Source organism: Gopherus flavomarginatus, chromosome 9, assembly GCF_025201925.1.
Source record: "Gopherus flavomarginatus isolate rGopFla2 chromosome 9, rGopFla2.mat.asm, whole genome shotgun sequence".
Classification (NCBI taxonomy): Eukaryota; Metazoa; Chordata; order Testudines; family Testudinidae; genus Gopherus; species Gopherus flavomarginatus.
The window spans coordinates 76,049,148-76,074,194 of NC_066625.1; the positions used below are offsets into that span (position 1 = coordinate 76,049,148).

General features: G+C 40.2%; 1 protein-coding gene and 1 long non-coding RNA gene across 3 annotated transcripts in view; one reads left to right on the forward strand and one right to left on the reverse strand.

Annotated features, from left to right (window-relative positions):
* Positions 1–1,589: 1,589 nt before the first annotated feature.
* Positions 1,590–17,235, reverse strand: CFAP161 (cilia and flagella associated protein 161). 2 transcript variants are annotated; one of them, XM_050967827.1, is made up of 8 exons: positions 17,047–17,235; positions 14,636–14,725; positions 14,214–14,452; positions 12,496–12,580; positions 10,699–10,857; positions 9,196–9,269; positions 7,934–8,145; positions 1,590–3,987 (listed from the first exon to the last, which is right to left on the reverse strand). In XM_050967827.1, the coding sequence occupies exons 1-7, from the start codon at positions 17,131–17,133 to the stop codon at positions 7,950–7,952; spliced, it is 930 nt and encodes a 309-aa protein (XP_050823784.1). In that variant the 5' UTR covers positions 17,134–17,235; the 3' UTR covers positions 1,590–3,987; positions 7,934–7,949. The 2 variants fall into 2 exon arrangements, with proteins under 2 accessions (XP_050823784.1, XP_050823783.1); XM_050967826.1 differs by having other exon boundaries at positions 1,590–8,145.
* The window catches only part of LOC127058223 (uncharacterized), a 36,183-nt gene continuing 28,091 nt past the window's right edge, over positions 16,956–25,047 (forward strand). The window contains exon 1 of the long non-coding RNA XR_007776316.1: positions 16,956–17,042. This is a non-coding gene — a long non-coding RNA (uncharacterized LOC127058223). The remainder of the gene's footprint in view (positions 17,043–25,047) is intronic.

The window sequence follows — 25,047 nt, forward strand, 5'->3', positions numbered from 1 at the left end:
TCGTCTTTGACTATTCACTATTCGTGGTGTGTGATTGGCTACGCAAGTCACATGGTGATGGTTCCCCTCACTGACTGGATGACTGAAATTTGAGAAAGGCTCAGAGATTTCAATATGATGGCATGAACATTTTCAGCATGAGTTTATATTTGTGCCAGACTTCTTTCCACCAACATAAAAATCATGCATTATGAGTGTTCATGGAAAAGAAATCTGAAAGGCATTTTTGGTGGAGGATCTCTAGCTTTGGAAACTCACTGTCTTTGTTAGTCTGCCAGAGCTTATATTTACTTGTGGTAAAAGGGATGTCTTTTTGGTCAAGCATTTATTGGTTATGGGTAGTGACTGAGGAGGTGGGGGTTTCTTATGATGGATTAGACCGATAAAAAGAGGGAGCTGCTTGTTCTAATATGGACAATCCCATTCAATGTCTGGACAGTTCAAATCAATGTTTGGTTTGTTTTTAATGTAAGTGATGTACCCAGCCAGGCCAGCCCATAGGCATTCTGCTACTACAGATGACCTGGAATATGTGTACCCTACTCTGCTCCATCTTCATTATCCAATCAGCTGGTGAATAAATATGTTGCCAAATAATGGATGGGTTGTTGGACATAAATCTGAAGGCTACAGGTCTCAACCAGCTCAAAAGTACCACTATCCAAGCTTGATGGACTGTCCTGTCCTGCTGTGATTATAAAATGGCACAGAGGAAAAAAGTAATTAAACACAATAATTATTTCTGATTAAAAATGGTGTATTTCTACTCGAGTTACAATTGTTCTATATCTTAAGATTAAAAAATTTAAAACATGAAAAACTAAGTTTTATCTGTTATAAATATACAACAGATATAGCGTGTTGGTTATCCGCCCCCTCCAGCCCCAATGTGGGAGTTCTGTAGGGTAAGAGAGTGACATTCTCCCTTCCTCTGGTGTATAAAGGCCACACTCTAGCAGCTTTTTCTTTAGCCCTAGCCACCACCAACCATCAACCTTTCCCACCTCCAGTTATGGCAAGGATTCAATTCCTTAATACAGTGCAGAAATACTGAATCGGAATGATTTTGTTCCCCAGTCTCTATTATTCAACTCAGCTACTGCTGGAACCATGAGGTACCAATACTGTTGGACCCGATTAAGTGGCTTAGACCAGCTGAGACCCCATCAGCCATGACTCATGCTTCCAGAAGTACCCCACCTTAATCTGAGAGTGGGAGGCAAAAATCTCCTGAATCATTTTGCTACAGTTATAAAGGAAATTACCCCCTGATGTGAGAGGAAAGGGATGGAGATGGTAACAGGGCTGCCTAGAATGGGGAGAAAAGACCTGGTGGATTATATTTTTGCCATCCTAGCCAGAGGCCTGCTCTGTCTGTTTGGTGCGGCTGGCTCTTGTGTCAAGATTCTAAAGCAATGGGTGCAGTCAGGCCCTCTCAGAGGTCCATAGAGGCCTGCACCACTTCCAGCTTTTGAGGCCCCTAGCCATAATAAAAATAAAAAATGATGACACAAATAAGGCACCAAAAAAAGAGTGAGACATAATTTGAATATGAATTTTTTTTATTTAACAAATGCTTTTTCTGTGCAAATGTACTAATTATTGAGGAAAAATCTAGCTTTCATGCAATGTCACAGTTGATATTAAGCATGGCGAGCCCATTCAAATGCTCTTGTCCCATAGTTGAACGGTGATAGTTCTTTACCTGCTTCAATACGCTGAAGGTGCTTTCACCTGAAGCCACTGATGTGGGCAAACTGACAAAAATACGCACTGCAATTGTGATATTAGGAAACACCGCCAGGGAGTCCAAGTTCGAGTATTTCTTGAAGCAATTCCTTTGGCTTGCAATCCAATTTAAAGTTTGTGGAATATATTAGTTTGAGGAAGATGACCTCGTCACTGAGATCTTTTGAGATTTCTTTGTTGTACTGTTGCTGAAATTATTCAGCTGCAGAAAGTAATCGTCATCATTACTCAGTCTGCTGAATTCCCAAAGAAACTCCAAAAGGGTACAAATTAGTCATAGTGGCTCAAATCGACGTGTAAGACTCGATTTGAATAGAGACAATGATGACAAGGAAGACATTGATCCTATAGTGCTGCTTGGCATCGGATTCAGTAGGTAAATTGCAATTGGTGGAGAACTCAGATAAAATGCCAATATTCTGTGCTACTAATTTGGACTCAGTCAGGATTGCAGCTCATTGTTCACAAATCTGCTGAATGTCATTGATAAGTCTTTCAATGTTATCCCTCTCAACATCAAGTGTAGCACTGAGTGCTTCAATTACCAGATTAGTTTGGTGGATCAAAGTAGGTACCTTCATCCACAAAGATGACATCAGAATGCATTCAAATTTGGACATGTGCAGTGAGATTGAGAAATTCAAGATCATTTAAAGTCTGTCTCACTGAATTCAAATGCTGAGCAACTGGTTGAACACCATCAATCCGTGCAGACCATCTAATTTTGGACATCCCATGCAGTGAAACAGGAAGATATTGCTTCAGAATTTCCCACCTTATTGGACTGCTAGTAAAGAGATTGTACATTTGCCGAAGAGCTCCAAAATACGTAATTGCCTCCTTGCATCATTCAGCACAGTTAACACCTACAAGGTTTAGTGTGTGGTTTCCACAGCTGGAAAAAATAGTTTGTATTTCCCAGCCATATTAGATTCACTGTCATAGGCGTGAACAATGCAGACTTGAAAATCTAACTTAAAACCTTCTAGAATTGCTAGTACTCGAGCAGCAATTTCTTTTCTAGTTTTTCTCATGAAATTATCGAACCAAATAAACCTTTCTTCAATTGAAAATTTTGAGCTGTCTACAATCTTAACATATCAAATAACCATTGTAGTCTGTTCCTTGTGAGAACAATCTGGAGTGGAATCAACAATGATTGAAAAATACTTGGCATTTTGAATCTCATCAAGAATTGTTGTTTGTACGAATGACCCGCATAACTCAATAAACTCGTTTTGTATGTGTGTGGAGAGATAATGGACTTGCATGCGCTTTTGATTCTCTTGCGATTCTCGAACGCATTTAACATGCTCTGATAAAAGTGGGTCATATTTGCTGAGGAGCTCAACTATGCCTAGAAACTTTCCATTTGCAAGATCACCAATACGTTGACGGGAACCAAAGAAAGCTAATCCCCGCTCAAAGAAAAAGGATGACATTCAAGATGTGCTCAAGAAGTTTCTTCCAGTTATTAATTTCTGTAGAGAGTTCAGTCAAGAGTAAATTCTCAACTGAATTTTCAGCCGATGCTGCCCTACTGGCTGATTTCCATGCAACAGTTTTCTTTGTGTGATGTTGAGCTCTCATGTGATGGTATTCGGTCTTTCAATTTCCTCCAACCTCTGTTGATGCTCCACCCTGATTGATCAGAGAGAACTGATGCATTTGCAGCACTTTTGTTCAAAATACAGCATGGTGCACAGTACAGAGATCAATTTTATATGCTCCAGAATAACCAGTCTCTTGTGCACGTCAGACGAGTAGGGAGAGCATGATTATCAGCATCTCATGGAATGTTACTTGGAATTTAAAAACAACTAATTTGAAGAAAAGATTGCATTTGGGCAGCATTGGTCTGGTCAATAATTCCAATGTCAGTCACAGTCAAACTTGTAATACTCATGAATTGTTCTTGCTGCGTAAGATCTACATCTTCCTGTTGCTGTTGAGTTTCTTGACTGTACACAGGATCTTCTGCAGCATCTGTTACTGTTGGCACATCTCCTTCTTGACTACTGTTCAGGTATTGACATTGAAATATTACCTGTTGCAGTTGCAGAGTTTTCATTATCTGTAGCATTTTTTGCTGGGTAAGGTGTGTTTTCCAGTGGTTTGAGAAATGAAGTTATTGGCTTTGAGCTCTTAGCTGCTGCTTCACTCCGTTGTTTTTGCCATCTCTTGCTGGCATCACTTTCAAATCTCCTCTTCAGAGTGATCTATCTGATCTATTTACACCTGAAATGTTCTAAAGTAAATATGTAGCCTATCCACACTTGAAATATTCTGATGTAAATAAGTAGCTTATCTACACTTGAAATCTTCTACTGTAAACATGTACACAAATACTAAATCGCACATAAATACTGAAAAGACTTAAAACGAAGGAATATTAATTAAGAACAGAAAATGAAACAGTCAGACAGGTTATTATCCTTATCACTGAATCAAAACTCAAGCACGCAAAGTATAATATAACAGGCTGAGCTGAAGACAAAGAGTTGACATATATATATATATAGTAAACCAGGGGTAGGCAACCTATGGCATGCATGCCAAAGACAGCACGTGAGCTGATTTTCAGTGCCACTCACACTGCCTGGGTCCTGGCCATCATTCTGGGGGACTATACATTTTAATTTAATTTTAAATGAAACTTTAACCATTTTAAAAACCTTATTTACTTTACATACAATACTTTAGCTACATATTATAGATTTAGAGAAAGAGACCTTCTAAAAATGTTCATGTATTACTGGCACAAGAAAACTTAAATTAGAGTGAATAAGTGAAGACTTGGCACACCACTTCTGAAGATTGCCAACCCCTGTAGTAAACACAGACATGGATACAGACAGAGGGATAATGTCCAAAAATTTCAAACGTGTGTCCTCACAAAAGTCACTGTACAAGATTGTCCTCACAAATTTTCACCTTGAATCTGGGCCTATAAACTATGAATGTGTATGATGATGGCCAAGCTAGGGCTCAACCAACCAACTAGTCACCTTTTTTAGCTACCATATGAAAATAATAATGAGGAATTAGCATACATAAATAATTCCTTACTCAACTAGACTTAAAACTATAAAGACACTAAAATGTAACAATTCTCAATCTGTCAACATGCACCTGATCCAGTACCAGCCACTAGTAGTGGTTTGTTTATATAATCACCTGATCTGAGAGGACACATTCATCATGGTCTAATCTTGCGCCATCAGAACGGATATATTTTTATTAATATTTATGAATATTTTTAACTCTTTAATATGACAATCTATATCTGTCAACAAAAAACCAAATCACCTCTCTTATTTGCTTAAATTTGCCACTCTAGGCTGAGAGAATATGTCACATTTTGGTCCTATAGGGATGCACATAAAAATAAGTTGTGAAACTCATCAAATGCCAAAAAATTAACAACTTTCTAAATTTGAGGCTCCCTTTGTGCTTGAGGCCCAGGCCAAATGGCCCTCCTGGCCCCCCCCTCTGATTGACCCTGGTTGCAGTTACAAAACAAAAGACTCAACCCTCAGAATTAAATAAATAATCTTCCCTTGGAAGAATCTAACCAGCGAGTTTTCTGCAGCATGAGGTCAGCAGGTAACTCTCCTTCCCTCCTTCTGCACAAAAAGAAGCCAGAATGTTAACTATATATGCCAAGTGTGCATGAAGAAACAAGCCCACCATCATGCAAAGAAGTCTACATCACACTTGTTCAGATTTTGAGTCCATATTGAGGCATATAACATTTTTAATTAGAGCCCTATATATTCACCACCACAGCGGTCAAAATACAAGTGTGTGTGTTATTGAACACTGAGTTTTCCCAGTGTATCAGATATAAAAATACCTATTCTAACTAGGATTACAGAGTTTTATTGGAAAAATCTGAAGATTTTTAAAAATCCTCAAATATCTCTCTAGAACTAAGATTGCTGTATACAGAGTAGGTAGTACAGTGGCCCTAAAATAGTTTATGCTGTCTATCACATATTGCAGCTAGGAGTACTTGCTTCTATGTTTAGAAAATAAAGGAAACCGGTTCTAAAGATATTCTTTCCTATAAACTTGTCTTAGTTCTTAATTGTTTTCCATTCCTGTTAGCTGTCTTTCAGAAACTGACTTCATATGAGTGGTTTCAAGTCTCCTTATGCCTAGTTTTGCTTCCTAAAAATTAAATTTCATGTTCTAAAAACAGGACACAACACTCTGGAAACACCTAATGGCCTTAATTCAAGCCTATTGTAACTTGATTACGTTTTGTGGCATTATGTATCAGGGATGATTTGGATTAAAATGTTTAAAGCAGTTCAGATGGACTGTTTTCTTTTTTTAAAAAAAGGTTGCCATCTTGTGACCAGTGTTGAGAACTGTATGATTATACTAAAATCTTACAGAAACTCAATTTTAAAAAGAAAATACGATTTTAAAAAAGATTAATTGTTTATACTATAACATATCATGATGCCATTACATTATAAAAATACTGAGTTAGACTGTAATGGATTCATCTGCGAAGAGTTATAGCCAAGGTAAAAAATGTATGCGACTGGTTTATGCCTTGTGAAATTCAAATTCTTCCCTGTAATAAAGCACTTGTTTTTCTTTGTCTAACAATATATTATGTTAAAATAGGTTACGGTTTTGGATTATAATTGCAAACAGTAAGATGCTTTAATTTTTAGCATTTGTAAGCACTGCAAGCAACAACTGTAGATTGATTAAGGAGGCAGGAGAATTTAGAGGCCCATTAACCATGTACATTGTGACCACTAAACCACCAGAGCAGCCAGATCTGTTTGTTTACCATCTGCCATTTGGCATGGTCATGGGAAAAGGGCAAAGGACAATTCTATGAACAATATATTTGGCTTATTGCGGCAGCAAGAGAACATCCAAAAAAGTTACACACAAGACAACCCATTCAGTCGGTGCTTATTTTTGTGTACTTTCTTTTTAAAGTTATCACTGTACCTCTAAGGATTGGAATTAACTACTGTATATAAACAGAGAAACTCACTGGGTACTGTAGACCAATAGATTTGTACACAAGCATCAGTAGTTTTTCAGCTTTGCAGCAAGCAAATGGATGATCAGTTTTTCTTAGTTTCATAATTTTTTGGCTTTATTTCTTGTTCTCCAGGAAGAAGAATTTGATCATTTTATACTGGATGCAGGCAGTGGTTCAAAAGTCCTAGGCACTCGGTTTGAATCAGACAGACTCTAGAAATATAGCTTGAAATTATGACAGGGTCAAATCAGCCCTTGCAGAGTTCCTTGAAACTTATTTTGGTAAGACTTTTAAAACCAAGGTCTTGTCTGAATTGCTTGGACATTAAAGATTCCTCACCATTTTTATAAGAATGGAGATTTGTCTTGGTTCGTTTTGGCCAAAAATGTCCTTCCCTTGTTGTACACCAATAGCCTATCACAATGCTGCTGCTCTTCCATCCCAGCCTTGTAATTCTGAAGAAAAGCTTGAATACATGATTCCTAAAGACTCAAAATCCAAAAGGCAAATTAAAGAATCCCCAAATTACTATTTTTTTTAGAAGTCACAATCTGTAAGCCAATCTTGTGATTTTGACTCCTGATTTATGATTTTTGAACACTTGGCAATGCTGTGCTAGCCAGAGGAAAAAGTGAGTTCAATTGACATAAGGTTCTCTGAGGTGGTCTCTAAGTGCCGAAGATTCCAATGATAAGCTGGCATGCCTTTGGCTTTTAATGTTTTGGAAACTACCATATATCCATTATCCTTAAAAAAGAGACAGTGGCTTATTTTGAAAGAAGTAGTTAAATAAGTTCTTAGGATGCTGAGGAAAATCCATTAGTGTTACTAATTTCTGACACATCTGTTACCATCAGTGAATGTCAAAATGGGAAAATCAAGCCTTGCTTGGTTAAGAGAACTCCTAGAGCTGAGCTTGTACATGGATCACCAATTTTATTGACCAAATTCTGTCCTCAGTTACATTTAAGTGAAACCCTGACTTCAATGGGGCTTCCCAGTGTAATTAATGGCAGATTTTCATAACTACTTATAAAATAAATGAATCTAGGGTTAAAAATAAAATGTGAATAGAGAAAGTGTGAAGTGCACTCAAAGCTCTAATTATCATCATCAAAATTCGAATTTTCATTTTGTAAAAGCATAAATAAAATGAAAATTTTTGACCTTGGACTATTACATTCTATGTTCCTGCATAAAGTTCATTCTTCTCTCTCTCTCTGGTCTCCTCTGAGGGAGGCTTAGGTCTGTCAAACATAGTATTTCCATCATCACTGGGATTCGCAGTTACTATTATCCAGTAATTCTTATCTTCTTCAGCTTTATGGGAATCCAGATAGGTGTGACAGATGACTTCATATTCCTTTCCAAAGTATGACCTGTCAAGAGAAAAACACTCCACGCTCTGTCTCAGAAGTTAACGGTGAGTCAATATAAACTGTAAATTACTTCTCTAACCATTTTGCAAATACCTTTTCTCACATAGTTTTTGGTTTATTAAGCCATATTATTCATGCTTTTTAAAAAATGTTATTTGTCAATTATAATTTTAGAAATCAAAAGCCCAGAGGAAAAGTTAGCAATGGTCCAGATTCACCCAGCTAAATCCCAAAACACTCCAGGGAGTATTCATTCATCCTGAGGAACAGCAGGTGTTGCTGCTGCTGCCTGCCTTCCTTCAGAATTTGCACTGGTGAATGGCAGCTCTTTTTAGTTGGGGTGCTACAGGTGCCCCATTGATATAGGACTGCACTGAAAATACCCAGTTCCCCAGCCAACTCTATCGATTTTGGGGGCTGTGCTGGGTTACTACAGGCTCCCTGGCTTTCACCATTTCAGCCTCACCCCAGCAAACTTTCTGCCTCAAAGGCCTCCATGAGGGTCTGATACGGATTCTGAGCTGAATTTTGTTTGGAATTAAATGAGAAAGAATTGTTATACTCATTAACAATGTAGAGTCAAAACACTAATTCAGTGCAGAAGTTACATTCACACCAATATATTAACTTGTTTTTTGTGAGAGTCTCATGTATCCTGCATGCAATTTCCTGCATTGTTTTAAAATATATTTCTGATCTATGACACTTCCTCATACCCAACTTTCTCTACAAATAAAGGACTACAATTGGTCAGAATATTCAAAGGGGGAACTGAACCATCCAAGAAAGAGAGAAGTCTGGAAATCTGAGGGGAAAATGTGAAAAAGATTGAGCTGATTGATTGCAAACCCAAGGTAGAACTAAATTACAGCCCGACAATAAATTGAGAGTGAGTGAATGTGTTCTGCACTCTTTTTGTTTTCCCACTAAATGTGTGATTAGAGCACTTGTCTCACTGCTTATATTCTTGATATACTGAACTTGTACATCATTATATCATGATTAATGAAAAACATCCCTGATATTTATATTGTCATAAATTACACTTACCTTATCCAATAGTTCCTAGGAACTGCTAAACCTCTATTTGTATGGCAATGAGTGATAAGGACTTTAGTGTTTGCCTAGAGAAAGAATAAACAAGAGAATCTTTTTCACAGACATTTTATAGACTGTTGTTAAATAGTCTTTTTGCCGTGCAAGTGAAATGTTTTGAGTTAGTGAATATAACATGTTAAAAACACAAGCTCTGATTCTGGGCCACTTTGTACCTCATTGATACTGGACTGTCATGGGCTCGTCCAGCCCACAGTGTAAATAAGCTGGTTTTACAGCTTAACTGCAGCGATCCCCAAGGGACCATCCAGTAGCCCACAGTAGCTGAATGTATAGCATTCTGGTCACTCCTAATCATAGAATCATAGAATATCAGGGTTGGAAGAGACCTCAGGAAGTCATCTAGTCCAACCCCCTGCTCAAAGCTCTCTCCTCCAATACACTTCTTCCCTTCACGGGCATGTCCCAGAGTTGGGCCCTGTAAAAAAGAGCAGTGTAAAGCCAGGGAATGGTCCTATACCAGCAGAGGAATCCCAGTTTCACTTGGTGTTTCCTAGTGGAGAGATCCTTCTGGTTGCCCCAGCACATTTTACTGTGGAACAGTCTAGAATTGGGGCCTCTGCATTTTTAAAAATAAATTTTTACTGTATTGTTACATTTTTGCAAAGAGCACTTTTAATTTATTTTTAAAGTACAACAAGATTGATCTTAAGTTAACCTGTTTAAAAATATTTTTAAAACTGCCATGAAAAGAGAATATTGTCTTAATTGATTACATAATTTTAACCAGGTTTTGAGAGTCAGAAGCTTCATAGAAATATATTACAACAGAAGTAGTGGCTGGCAGTGGAGGAACTGTTATATTTATAATATAATACCATTACTTCACATTTACCTTGAACTATAGAGGTCTTAATTGAGGGATTTCTAAGCATTTTAGAAGCATTAAACAAACTTCCAGCACCTCCGTGAGGTAGGTATTGCTTCCATGTTACATATACACACTGAGGTTAGCCGCCACATTTTCAGAAGTGGCCACTGATTTTGGGTACCTCCATTTTTTGGAGCCCTGTGGGCCTTATTTTCAGAAGTAAAGAGCAGCCACAGCTCCTATTATCAAAAGTGGAATTGCAGATACTCGGTGCTTCTGAAAGTCAGACTGCGGAGGTTACAAATTCAACTCCAGAACCTGAGGCACCCAAAATCAATGGCCAGATTTTAAAATTTTGGCCAAAATATTTATCCTAATTACACAGCAAGTCAACCCCAAAGTTAACACTGGAACCCAAGAATGCTGAATTCTAGCCCCCTGCTCTAATCATTAGCTATCATTTGCGGACTGTTTCCCCCAGTTATGTATGGATAATTTGCTTTTCACCACAACTTTCAGAATACTATAAAGAATAAAATGAATGCATTTTTAAAATGGTTTATCGAAAGCATTAATTAAATACTCTTAACATTTACTAGGGTTTTACTTTCTATATAATTTCTTACAGGAACTGGAAATCCTTCATATTCAAGACGCAGCTGTGGATCCAAAAAGGTAGCTTGCCAGCATGTCAGATAGGAGAGCTCATCTGTCAAAAACACTTGCTGAAGGTATGATTTTTTAGCAAATCTCGTAAATGATTTATGGTCACTTGCAAGATATAACTGTAAATGGAAACATACATGAATGGCAATGTAAGTTTAAATGATTAAACTACTAAGTTACTACAGATAAAAGAACAATTGTTTGTGTTAAGCAATGTCACACAAATTTATATAAAATAATTTTAAGACACTCAACTAGTTTTTAATAATTGTTTATAAAATTGATTGTTTCTGAGCATAGAGTCTGTTTTATTCCAGAATTAAAAAAAAAATGGTGAAGAAAAGTTTTATATCTGTGCAAGCAAAGAATTGTAAGATCGACATGAAACAGTATACAAAAATGCCTGTACAAACATAGGGTTACCTTTATGCTTCATAAGTAGTACTATATTTCTGTTGTTGAAATATGTGCTTCTACTGTTAGGGATGATCCAATGCTCACTGATTTAAATAAGCATTGGATTGGACCCAAAACATATTGCAGTTAAAAAAAAGAAACTTGTTTTTTCAACACTAGGAACAGATTCTTTGTAAAAAGTCAGTCAGTCAATTCTCATGAATTCAAAACTCTTAACTATAACAGACTACATGACTGATGAGCTTATGAATAGTGTGCTGCATTCAAATTGAACAAGTGACTTCAAAAAGAGCGAGATATAGAAGTTAATCACTGATATATAAATGAGATCTGTATTCCAAAGGGTCACTGTGATTACAAAGACACAGGCAAGGTTGCTAGGCCAAAAAAAATAAATCTATCAGTGGTACCTATAGTGGCTTTATATATTGTCCTCTGATTCAGCACTCTTCCTGTCTTCTGAACAGACACAATATTAACATTTACTAGAATCCTGCTGCCTGACTCAGACTGAGACACTAACATTTTACTTACTTTAGAAAAATACAGACTTTCATTCACAGGTTCCAGATTTGCCAAACCTCTTCCATTTTCAGGAGAAAGTCTCTTGTTCTCAATTCATTTATAGGCAGAGTTTAAAACATCAACCTTCCTGCATTTTGTGGTGTGTTTCATGAGATATTTAAAATGTCCATCTTTTTTAAAAATCTCCCTCACTCAAATCACCTGAGTTTGATAGTCCTGGACTGCATTCCTGATTCCTAGAGATTTGGTAAAGCTCTCTGAATAGGTGTTGCATGTGAGACAAGACATGATAAGGAAATGCAAGTAAATATTTGTTTTTAGGGGGATTTTTTAAGCTCCAAATAGCTTATTCATAGAGGATGGTTATTTGGCGATAGGATACCTTCTATGCAAATGTTAACTGTAGATTTTAATATATTGATAGCTAAACGTATATGCTATGAATATGACCAAATGACAGTCACACCACTACTGGACATGGGACCACAGTCTTATCTCAATTACACTGGTGCAAGTGCAGATGAACTCAATTGACCGTCAGTGCAGTTGCTCTGGATTTACCCTAAATCAGAATGTGACCCTAGGTCTGTCCTGCAAAACTGGTATGTCTGGCCATGTACAATATGACACATTGAGTGCTCTACAGTATATAGCTTATCCCCTCTCCTCACATAAAGTGCTCCAGGTTCATTCTTTGCTTAGTAATAACTATTGCATATTTTATTGCCCCAAAATAGCATGCAAAATATGTACAGTAACCTAATTTACAGTATCAATATGTACTACAGTTTTAGTTTACATCTGTGTTGACTTACCATTTGATCGGTAAAACCGCCTGTTGCCCCAAGACCAAAATTCTGCCCAAATCTAATGGGTTCACCCATAGAATTTCCTTCAACACTGTTAACATAGGAAAAGAAACATATAAACTGAAACATGCCATATGCATTGATTTGTGTATATTGTGTGTGTGTTCAGAATTATTAATTATAGAAGAGGTTGGTGTGACTGCTTATTATTAAGATTGCTATTAGAAAATACATTATAGAAAGAGTTGGAATTTAAATAATTATAGAAAGAGTTGGAATTTAAATAATTTACTATATAAATATTTAATCCTCAGAGTGGAAAATTAGGCTGTCAGTGCTATTTTTCAGCTGCATACATTAAACATATAGGCTGGGATTTTCAAAGGAGTTTAAAGGAGCTTGGTGTCCAAATATCATTGAAATTCAGAGGGAGTTCAGCACTTAATTCCCTTAGGCACCATTGAAAATCCCATTCCATATGTTTAATTCATGTATCTGAAAAATCCCTGCCAAAAAGCAAAAGGAGTGTTTCCCTGTAATTTACCATGTTGTTTAGTTTTCATATCTGTTTATCATCCATTTCAATGCAAAAAATAAATGTCTGCTAATGAAATGTCAAAATTGAGAATTTAAATTCAAAAGTCAAGTTGCCATAGTAATGTTAACTCATTTCCTTTGATCATAAGTATTATTCTGCAACACTGATGTATTTTGTTAAAGGGGCACTGCTAGGCAGTGGTATAACCTCATAAAGAGACAGGAAACTGAAAATGCTTTAGTCCTGTAGCTATATTCAATCAGGGCAACATGTCCCCATCATCCACTTCAGTGGTTACGACTAGGCTATGAGATTAAAACTGCATCATCTTTTCCCTTATCTATATTTCAATTAATAATTTTAAAAATAAATTTAACTTTACATAATTTAAGCTGCTTGTTTACTTTTTTAGATTTTGGTGAGTTTACAGATCCAGGTATCTCTAGTCAATGTCAGCATCTAGTTCCCTTCCATTAGCACAGTGATACAACATTTGGCTTTTAAACCCACAGCAGAGAATGTTTAAAAGAATAAAAAATATATTTTTGGAGTTTCTTTTTAGTTCATAAAAATATTCCTATCTACACAGAAGTGGTAGGCTCTATATCCACATATAACAAAAAGCCTCTACCTCAAACAGTTTACAATTTAAGTATGCCATCTTTTCTAATATTCTCAAGAACTATTCAGAGATACTGCTCAACTTTTAGAATGTCAGGGCAAAGAGGCACCCTTTGCTCTTTTGTGTCCTTGCACAGAAGAAGGAAGTATGTAAGATTTAACTAATTCTCATAACATCCATGCAAGGTAACCAGTTATGTTTGTAAATGCTTTGTTAACTAAAAATATTGCTCTATGTCAATAATAAGCTGTACAGTTTATTCAACTTTAAAATATTTGTTAGTTTATGAAAAATAAATACAGTGAGCCTGATTCTGCTTTTGCACCAGATTTATACCAATGTAATCTCATTGATTTCATTAGAATTACTGGATGCACACTGACACGAGAGCAGAATCAGACCTAATGTGTAATAAAAATTAAACCATTAGACTGAAATCAATAAAATGCTCTGCACATTGATTTTCATTTTTAAGGAAGTTCATTGTCTATTTCACAAAATAAGATCAAACCATAACACAAGGGTTTAACTACTACTGGATCTACTGAATGCAAGACACCAAACCTTAGGATACGAAATGCACTTCGACCAACAGGGTTCACACTTTTCACTGCACTCACTCCACAGGGGACTTGCAATGACTCAGACATATGTACTGTTATATCATCTGGAGTAACTGCCAAAGTTAGATTGCCACGCACTGCAGGGTAATTCTCCATAGGTGATTTATTGTTTTCAGGGCTCAAAAGCATCACAATGTCTCCAAAGTGAACAAATCCATCTTTCGAAACTGATAGTTGCATCTAAGTTAAAATATACATAGATTGGTACAGACTGTTTCAATTTGTTTTAAAATTATTGAAATTATTGTAATGTATCATATAGAATGCTAAAACATAGTATTCTCACTACGCCGATGCTAATGATTCACTGCAACATTTTATAAGCGGTGAAGCAGAATTGATGAAAGGCTAAGAACTCATTACCTGCTTTAAAAGATTATTTTTAAGTCTCCTTGATTTCTGTATTAGAAGTTCTCCTTTTTCTCTTTTATACAAAAAATCTTTCAAGAGGTCCTGTTTAAAAACAAAAGTGAGAAATTAAACATAGTATTCAACATTTTAAAAATCATCTTAGCTTTAAATGCAATGTAAATAATATTTTTTTAAAAAGCCCCATTTAGGCAGAAATCAATGAATAGGTGCCTGTGGCAGGTGGCTCACAAATATTCCAGGAACCTGAGTCTGATCTCATACTAGTTTTACACTGAGGGTAAACCCATTAACTTCAGTGGAGTTACTCTCCATTTACACAAATGCGTGATCTACTCTACAGTGTACTCTAGCTTACATCAACCTCTCTATCAGAAGTGAAGTGAAGACCCGCTAAATCAACCACCAATTGCTCTCCTGTCCACTCTGGTACTCCACCAGAATGAGAAGCATAAGGTAAGTCGACACTGCTATAAGTTAACTTAAGGTACATCGACTCCAGCTACGTGAATAACTTAGGTCAACTTAGCCCTGTAGTGTAGACCTGCCCTAGGTAAGCGTCTACACAAAAATTTTGCTCAGACTACCATAACTGCCCATCTATACAGACTTCATAACTCCACCTCCATGACAAGCATAGAGTCAATGTCACTGTAGTAAGGTCAACGCGTTGTTAGTGTAGGCCAGAGGTTCCCAACCTGCAGCCCGCTTGCAGCCCAAACAGCACACAACTGTGGCCCATATGACATCCTCCGGGCCATACAGTAGTATATATATTGTGTTGATGTGGCCCATATAACACATCGAGAGGTGTAAATAGGTTGAGAACCACTGGTGTAGATACTGCATTGCTTACATAAGACAGTTAACTTTTCCGTAACTAGTGTTCTTCGAGATGTGTTGCTCATGTCCATTCCATGTTAGGTGTGTGTGCTCGCCACATGCACCAGTGCCAGAAGTTTTTTCATCAGCAATATCCATAAGGGATCAGCTCTGGTGCCCCCTGGAGTGGCACTCTCATAGTGTGGTAAAGGGGCGCTGCCAGCTTCCCCGACCCTCAGTTCCTTCTTGCTGAAAACTCTGACAGTGGGGAAGGAGGGTGGGTCATGGAATGGACATGAGTAACACATCTCGAAGAACACCAGTTATAAAACAGGTAACTGTCTTTTCTTCTTCGAGTGCTTGCTCATGTTCATTCCATATTAGGTGACTCCAAAGCAGTAGCCCTGGAGGTGGGTAGGAGTTCACAGACGTGTAGATTGCAACACAGCTCTGCTGAATCCAGCCTCGTCCCTGGCCTGCTGAGTGATGGCATAATGAGTGGTAAATGTGTGGACAGAGGACCATGCTGCAGCTCTACAGATGTCCTGGATAGGGATGTATGCCAGGAAGGCTGCCAAAGGTGCCTGAGCTCTCATTGAGTGGGCTCTGGCAATTAGTGGCGGCAGAACCCTGCCAGGTTGTAACAGGTCCTTATGCATAAGGTGATCAAATTGGAAATCCTCCGTGAGGACACTGGATGGGGGCTGCAGGAAGGGCGGCCAGTACGTCCCTCGGCCCACGCCGCTTCCTGCAGCCCCCATTGGCGTGGAGCAGTGAACCGTGGCCAGTGGGAGCCGTGATCGGCCAAACCTGCAGACGCAGCAGATAAACAAAGCGGCCCGGCCCACCAGGGGCTTTCCCTGAACATGCGGAGGCCCAAGTTTGAGAACCACTGAGCTAGCCCCTTCCCAGAGCCTGAGTTACAGATTTGGATGAACTTGATGGCCCCAGATGCCATGGGCAGCAAGCGCCCATATGCTCTAGGGCAGTGGTCCCCAACCTTTTTCGTCTGGCAGGTGCCCGACGACGAGCCACGGAGGACCGTGGCGGCGGATAATCACCTGCCGAAATTCTGCTGACAAGTGGCAACGTCAATAGGTGTCGCCGCCGAAATGCCGCCAACAGGCAGCATCATCCAGAGGTGTCTCCCCCCAAAATTGGCGGGATTTTGTCAGCAGCGTTTTGGCGGAGGCTCGTCCGCCGGCCAGTAGCTGGGCGCACTTAGACGCCATGGTGCCCGCGGGCACCGCGTTGGGAACCCCTGCTCTAGGGATTAAGCAGTTGGGCAGCTGCTACCAGGTCTCCATCCCACCCCTGGATTAACAAGCAGGCTGCCCCCTCCCCCTAGGATGCCAGCCTGCTTTAGCTTGGCGCTGCCCAACCCAAGGGGGGGGGGGCGGTGCTGCTGTTTATGGCGTGGGGCGGAAGGGGCAGCAGAGGGTGCTGCCCAAAATGCGGGGGGGGGGCGGGCAGAAGGAAGGCGGGGCCACCCCGAGCCCGCCGGAACGGGGGGCGGGCGAGGGGACAGAAGGAAAGCCCGCCGGAGGGGGGAGGATCCGAGGAAATGGCAGCGGCTCAGGTACCTCCTCTAAGTACGCGTCCTCGTTCCAGTTGGCGATGCGCACCCCCGCGCTGTAGGGCTTGCCGCTCAAGCTAGCCCGGCCGTTCATGCTGGGGGAAGGTCGGGGTGGGGCTCCGTTTGGGGGACCCTCAATAGAGGAGTCGGCTCCAGGCAGGCTTCTCCCAGCACCCGCGCCCGCTAGGCCGCGGAGAGTTTACTGGTTGCCAAGGGAACGGTTTTAGCTGGGGATTGGATGGTCTCGAGGGAAGAGTCCGCCAATGAGGGGTGAGGGGCGGGAGTTTCTCGGCGCTCCCGCGGCGTCTCAGTGTAGCTAGGGAGACGGTGGGTTGGTGCTGGGGTGGAGCCTCCCTGTCCCTCCTGCTGGGGCCGGGAAAGGGGTGGGCGGCCCCACCGCAGCCCCCATCTCAGACCAGAGGTGGCGGGGGCTCACTGCAGCGCTATCACTCTGCTCCTCACGTATCTGGCTGGAGGCATCTCCCAGGCAAGCTTGTTTAGCTCACGTGACCAAAAGAAAATTAGTGGTCACCAAAAGTTCCCAGGCACTGAACTTTGGTGAGCTGCCCCTGGCCTGTACCTGCCCCTAGCGTCTGCAAAACGCCCCCACGCTGCAGCCGGAGCAGCCCGCTGCTGCACTGCACTGGCCTGCAAAACATCCCCCACGCTGCAGCCGGAGCAGCCCGCTGCTGCACTGCACTGGCCTGCAAAACATCCCCCTGTACTGCACCCAAGGTACTGTTGAGCTGCGCAGCTCAGCCTGTCTTTTCACCCATTCCTGAGGGCTGTTATTGGAGTCGGTTGGAGCATTTTCTCTGAAAAATATTTTTTCCAAAAAAAAAAGGTGAAAATGTGTTCAAAGAGATTTTAATGAAAGTGTCGGCTTTTCAATCAGCTCCAGGTATTATAGACTCTTGACAGCTGTCAACTTGTGGCGGTCAAGTACTCCTTATTACTGAAAAGACTATAGATGCCTGTGATGAACTTGTTAATTATGCCTTAGCAGAGATTGCTCTATCCTTCCTTCCACTGATCACACTCTTTCCATCTCTAACCTCGCTGTTCTTTAAAGTTTTTCTTCTTTATCTATGTTTATATTAAGCTACGGACCATGTTCATGTAACTTTCAGAATCCCTTATAAGCCCAGACAAATATGAACATTCAGAATTAGGGCTGCGTCTCCCTCTTTTACTCAATTGGGCCAAGGGATTGCTGCACATATGGAGAGCATGGATTGATCTGCGGGGAACTTGTGTCAAATTTTGCTGACAGATTTCACAGCTTTATATCTGACATCTTTAAGGTAAATTCTCTATGATGTAATCTGTTTGTATTGATTAACAGAAAACGTTAATATGTAAAACAACTATATAAGACTAATACTATATAAGGAGATCTAAGAGTTCAGAAGTATTAGGTGACTGACTTCATTTAAAAAAATGTTTAGGTTTGTGATGACCTTAGATATGAAACAAAATGATAGAGGAAAGAATAGGAAAAGTGATATAAATCTGGTTATTTGTAGTCTAAACTGTTACCACACAGCTGTGAAATTGATTTTATAGTGAATGAATGTAAGCAGATTTTAAGCTGGACAAATTTTAAAGAAAATATTTCTCTTCATATGGACAGCTGGTCTTCATGTTAATGTCAGCTATAGGATTGATAATAGTTTTATAGGAAGAGTGGATTTATTTATTTATTTATTTATTTATGCCTCTAAGCCAAAACTAACTTCCTTCCTTATTGCTTGCTTTTTTATTTAGCATAATCCAAGGGCTAACAAGACAAAGTAAAACCCATTCTTGTAGAAATAGCTCCCCTCTGTGGCCATTTCTGAACAATGAAATTTTCATACATAACTGCTGTATGTTTTGACCCTGAAGTTAGAACACTGTCCTTTTTTCTATTGTTAAATTTAAATAGGCTGGGGTTGGGTTACAAACCACTTGAATGTGGGGGGAATGGGGGATGAAATGTTGTTCTTATTGTATGAGTAAAGGGCAGTAGAACTGTACTTAGCCTGTGATGATTTGAAGGCATCAAGAGAGAGGGTGGGGACCTGTCCCTCTCTACTGTTTAAAGACAGAGCTGATTAGGCTCCACAGAGAGTCTTCTGTTAAGTGACCACTGCAGCTGAAATCACTGACAATCAGGTTTAAGTGCTTAGTCCTTTTGTGGGGACAGTGGTCCTGTGGGTACAGTGTTTTTGTGTAAGAGACAGCCCAGACTGCACTAGCAGCGAGCGAGGTTCCCACACTGAGAGCTCAGCTGAAATCACTGAGAGCTGGTGGAACCTCAAGAGACCAACTCGCAGAGGTCACAGTGGCAGGTGGCAGCAGAAGGTGACTGTGCAGGGCCATTGGCAACAGAGCGGTGGAGTGAATGGTGGCACAACGAATAGACATGGGTGGCCAGAGCGAACAGTGAGCAGCTGGAGGAACAAGCAAAGTGCCTCCTTGTCCCCCACCTGGGAGGTGTACTCACGTGAAAGCACCTCTGAACTCTGAGTCTCCACTGACCAAGGACAACACCGGTGAGTGGAGTGCGGTGGAGGGAAAAGTGAAGGGCATGTTAAATAAACATTTGTTTGTTGGACTATATTTTAGTCACTTTGCTCCAGAATGCTAGATTTGTGACTGGGAATGGAAACTTATATAAATATGTTTCCTAGTAGGCCAAGATTTTTAAAATGCATTATTTGCCAACGTTGTTATCTCACATTGTTGCTATCTTGGGAGGTCATTATGATGGGGAGTTTCTGTACTAAACATTTTTATTATTATAATTAATTTTTGCATAAGAATGGTCATACTGGGTCAGACCAGTGGTCCATATAGCCCAGTACCCTGTCTTATAACAGTGATCAAGGCCAGGTGCTTTAGAGGGAATGAACAGAACAGATAATCATCAAGTGACCATCCCCTGTTGCCTATTCCCAGCTTCTGGCAAACAGGCTAGGGACACTCAGAGCATGGTGTTGCATCCCTCCCCATCCTGGCTAATAGCCACAGATGGACTTACTCTCCAGAAATTTATCTAGTTCTTTTTATAATCCAGTTATAGTTTTGGTCTTCATAGCATCCCTGGCAAAGAGTTCCCTGGGTTGACTTTATATTGTGTGAAGAAGTACTTCCTTTTGTTTTTTTAAAACCTGCTGCCTATTAATTTCATTGGGTGACTGCTATTTCTTGTGTTATGTGAAGGATTAAATAAAATTTCCTTATTCACTTTCTTCGCACCAGTCAAGATTTTGTAGACCTCTAGGATACCACTATTTATCTCTCTCCATTCTGAAAACTGATAATTTATTCCTACCTTTTGTTTCCCATCTTTTAACCAGTTACTGATCCATGAGAGGACTTTCCTCTTATCCCATGATGGCTTACTTTTCAAAAGTCAATTTAAATTAAATACTTTTTTTTAAAATGTATATTTTTTTAGAAATCTTGACCTGTTATGTGTTTTGGTGTAACTTGCATTATTCTTATGTTAAATTTGCATAATCCTAACAAAACATTTACTTTATTCATATCTCTTTTATTTATCTCATTGGTCCTGACACCCCCCCTGTAAATTCAAACACCTCCCCTAATTTCAAGTCCTGGGGAAACCACTGGAGGGCATCCTTTCCCCAATCTCCCCGCACTCACCAGAGGCGGGAAGCAGAGCAGCTCAGCCCCAGCCAGCTGCACTCTGCCAGCTCCCAGCTGTGGCGCTCCGCTTCTCACCACAGGTGAATGCAGGACCTTTCCCCAGCCGCCCCCCAGCGACACGGCTGGGGCCAGGGCAAGTAAAGCGGAGCAGGCTGGGCCTGCTTCTTGCCACAGGTGAGTGCAGAGGGTATCCTTTCCCCAACCTCCCCGCACTCACCAACGGCAGGAAGCGGAACACGTGGCTGGGAGCTGGCACGGTGGAGCGGACTGGGGCTGGGCTGCTCTGCTTCCCACCGCTGCCGGTGAGTGCCTGTCAGGGGGCGGGGAGGGGTGGATAGGGATCGGAGCAGTCAGGGGACAGGCAGGTTGGGTAGGGAGTGGGATCCTGGGAGTGATTAGGGATGGAGGTCTCTGGAGGGGACGGCCAGAGAACAAGGAATTGGGGGGAGGCAAAGCTAGTTTGATATAACGCGGTCTCACCTATAATCGGGTGAGATTCTTTTTGTCTCCTGAAGACTGCATTATATCAGGGTAGAGGTGTAATTTGTTGTAAACACTTAATGCAACATGTATTTTGCTGCGCTGTTTTCACAGAACCAAAGGTTTTAATTAGGTTTGTTTATCATAGTTTTACACACATGCTTATGTAGGTATGTAGCATTTTAGTTATAAGCATGTAACATAGTCGTATTTAGATTTACTTATCTCTTTAATGTGCAGTGCTATGAAATTTAATGTCTTTTGCTTTGTTGTCTTTTTTTCTTCTCAGAATTAACCCTGTATTTTAATTAATATGCATTATTGACTATTATAAGCCATACAGTGTTTTTACCAGAAGTGGAAGAATATATTGGCAATTCAGCAAGCTGTCATTGTTTTAATACGTGTCAGTTTTGGAATGTTATGTGGTTTCTCATGGATGATGTTTCTTTTATACAAATGTTATAATTTGCATACATATATGTATGTATAAATTACACAAAAAAACAAAGTAAAAATATTGCTGTACAGAGCAAAATTAGTCTATACACAATATGAGTCTTTTCTTGCCACCTGGAAATTTTTCTCTTCTAATTTCATAATATCCTCTGAAAAACACATAAAAAGAGCTTATTAAAAATTTATTCAGTTCATGAAATGAATGTCTTTCTTACAAGCATGGCTAAGGGCATGAAATGCAAATTACCTTGATTTTCTTGTTATATGTTAAACAAAATGCATCTAATGAAAAATAGTTTATAAATTGTTAAATACTTTGTGTGAAATCTTGCCTCCTCCCATTGAAGTCAGTGCCGGAACTCCCCATTGTCTTTAGTAGAACCAGGGTTCCAACCTGTATTTGCAGAAGGATTTGCCAGATGGATTAATTTGTCAACATAATTAATCAGACTTGGGGATGTGTGTTGATTTAGGGGAGCATAGAATATCAGGGTTGGAAGGGACCTCAGGAAGTCATCTAGCCAACCCCCTGCTTAAAGCAGCACCAATCCCCAACTAAATCATCCCAGCCAGGGCTTTGTCAAGCCTGACCTTAAAAACCTCTAAGGAAGAAGATTCCACCACCTCCGTTGGTGACCCATTCCAGTGCTTGACCACCCTCCTAGTGAAAAAGTTATTCCTAATATCCAACCTAAAGCTCGCCACTGCAACTCGAGACCATTACTCCTTGTTTTGTCATCTGGTACCACTGAGAACAGTGTAGATCCATCCTCTTTGGAACCCCCTTTCAGGTAGTTGAAAGCCGTTATCAAATCCCCCCTCATTCTTCCCTTCTGCAGACTAAACAGTCACAGTTTCCTCAGCTTCTCCTCATAAGTCATGTGCTCCAGCCCCCTAACCATTTTTGTTGCCCTCTGCTGGACTCTTTCCAATTTTTCCACATCCTTCTTGTAGTGTAGGGCCCAAAACTAGACACAGCACTCCAGATGAGGCCTCACCTCTGATTCCTATCCCTACCCTCCAGCATATCTACCACTCCTCCCAGTTTAGTATCATCTGCAAACTTGCTGAGGGTGCAGTCCATGCCATCCTAGAAGTATGAAGTTTATTGGAACATCTCTGAGGGTGAGATTTGTCTGTAAACAGTTTCTTAATGTATTAAGCTTAGACTTGCTTTTATTTTGCTTTGTTCTGTCTGTTATTACTTGGAACCACTTAAATCCTACTTTTTATACGTAATAAAATCACTTTTGTTTATTGATAAACCCAGAGTAAGTGACTAATATCTGGGGGAGCAAATAGCTGTGCATATCTCTCTATCAGTGTTATAGAGGGCAGACAATTTATGAGTTTACCCTGTATATGCATTATACAGAGTAAAACAGATTTATTTGGGGTTTGGATCCCCTTGGGGACAGGGTGTCTGGGTGCTGGAGATAGGTGACTTACTGAGCAGTTTTTGGTTAAAGTCTGCAGCTCTGGGGGTGTGGACCGGACCCTGAGTCTGGGTTGCAGCAGGCTTGTGTCTCTGGCTCAACAAGACAGGGTTCTGGAGTCCCAAGATGGCAGGGAAAATGGGCTCAGAGGTAATCTCAGCACATCAGGTGACAGCCCCAAGGCGGTCTATGTGACCGAACTCGTCACAGTGGGTATATCCACACTGCAGTCGAGTAAGTGGTTACAGCTTGGGCAAGCATATCTGCACTAGCTTCAGCTATCATGGCTAAAACTAGCAGCATGGGTTTAAATGTGGGCTGTACAAGCCTGCCCAGAATCCTGGGAATGAATTCATGTTGATAGCCCATGTTGGGGATCCGTGCTGTCATCTCTTCAGTGTTAGTTTTAGTTGAGCTTGCTAGATTAAAGCTAGTGCAGGTGTGCCTAGCCAAACTGCAATCACACCTTCTATACGGTGTAGACATACCCAATGTTTAAAATGGGAATGTTTGCTACTCAGTATTTGAAACTCAAGTTGTATTGCTTAGTTGTGATGGGTCAATTTCTGCTGCTTGACTGGATGAACATAACTCAGGAGATCTTAAAGAAGCGCCCAGGGTGCTTAATCTCTCAGGGAAAGTTGGTAGATTAGGAAGAGGTAGCATATAAACAGGATTAGGGCATTTTAGACCATTTAAAATCTTTTTATTTCTGGGCCCTACTGGCCTTGTCCAAAGCATGCTTCCTAAAAATATTAAACTGGCCATTTTATTGATTAGGTGGGGAGTTTACATTTAATTGTCTCATTGAAATGACTCTTTGCCAGGGCTCTATCACAGGATTTTTTTAAGTAATATTCCACCCCATTTAAAATATACCATGTGTGCTGCCTTTGATGAACTACACATTTCTGTCATAGTGCACAATCTCTGACACAATATAACTGTGTGTGTATGGGGTGTGGCCCTATTTATGAAGAGTGGAAATCAGGTCATTGTCTGTCTTGTTTACTATCTGTTTTAAAATTTGATTTCCATAAATACTCATGCTTGGGAGTTTGACATTCACTTTGGTTACCATAAATGCTTGTGCATGAGACTTTGAAATTTGCTTTTTGCTAGCAGTTGTGTGAGTAAAAAGCAATCATTTGAATGTTGGCAGAAAGCAAGCAGTAAACTATGATTTCAACTACTCTTGCTTTAACTTTTTGGGCTTGTTCAAAAGTGAAATTCTGGGAATCTGAACTGCATCTCTTGAAACTGAAGAATGATATTTTTGCATGGCCCCCTGTGAACCAAAACTACGGAGTTTCTTCCCATTTCAGTGCTAAACAACAAAGGCATTTAAGGTTACCTTTGCTTGTCCTTTTTAGAATCAGATCTTTACTTGCTGTTGTAAATTGCCATGCTGAGACTCAGGCTCAGAGCCAGTGATGCCTGCCCATTTTCAGCTATCATCTGCCTCCAATGACAGGGTTTATAAACTTCACTCCAAAGACAAAATTCACTTCTTGTTCCCTTCTGGGAATATACACTGGACTGTTTTGAATCAGAGTAACAGTAGTTTTAAATAACAGTAGAGATGCATGTTAGTGCATCCTCAAATCTTTGCAAAATTCACTCATGTAGAATCTATGTATGTATTGAGGAGGGCCTGTATCAGAGGTTTACTTGTGGTGCTCCTGCTTTAGGGCTGAGGAAATGTTTTGAATCCAAATACCTTAACTGGACCCAAACTACTTTACCTATTATACATAAATGGAACAATTTAAAAACTATTATAAAGGAACAGAAACTGAGCTTTGTATTATGCTATAGAACAGTACTTTCTAAACTTGGGACGCCGCTTGTGTAGGAAGAGTCCCTGGTGGGCCAGGCCGGTTTGTTTGCCTGCCTCGTCCGCAGGTTCAGCCCATCGCGGCTCCCAGTGGCTGCGGTTCACTGCTCCAGGCCAATGGGAGCTGCTGGAAGCGGTG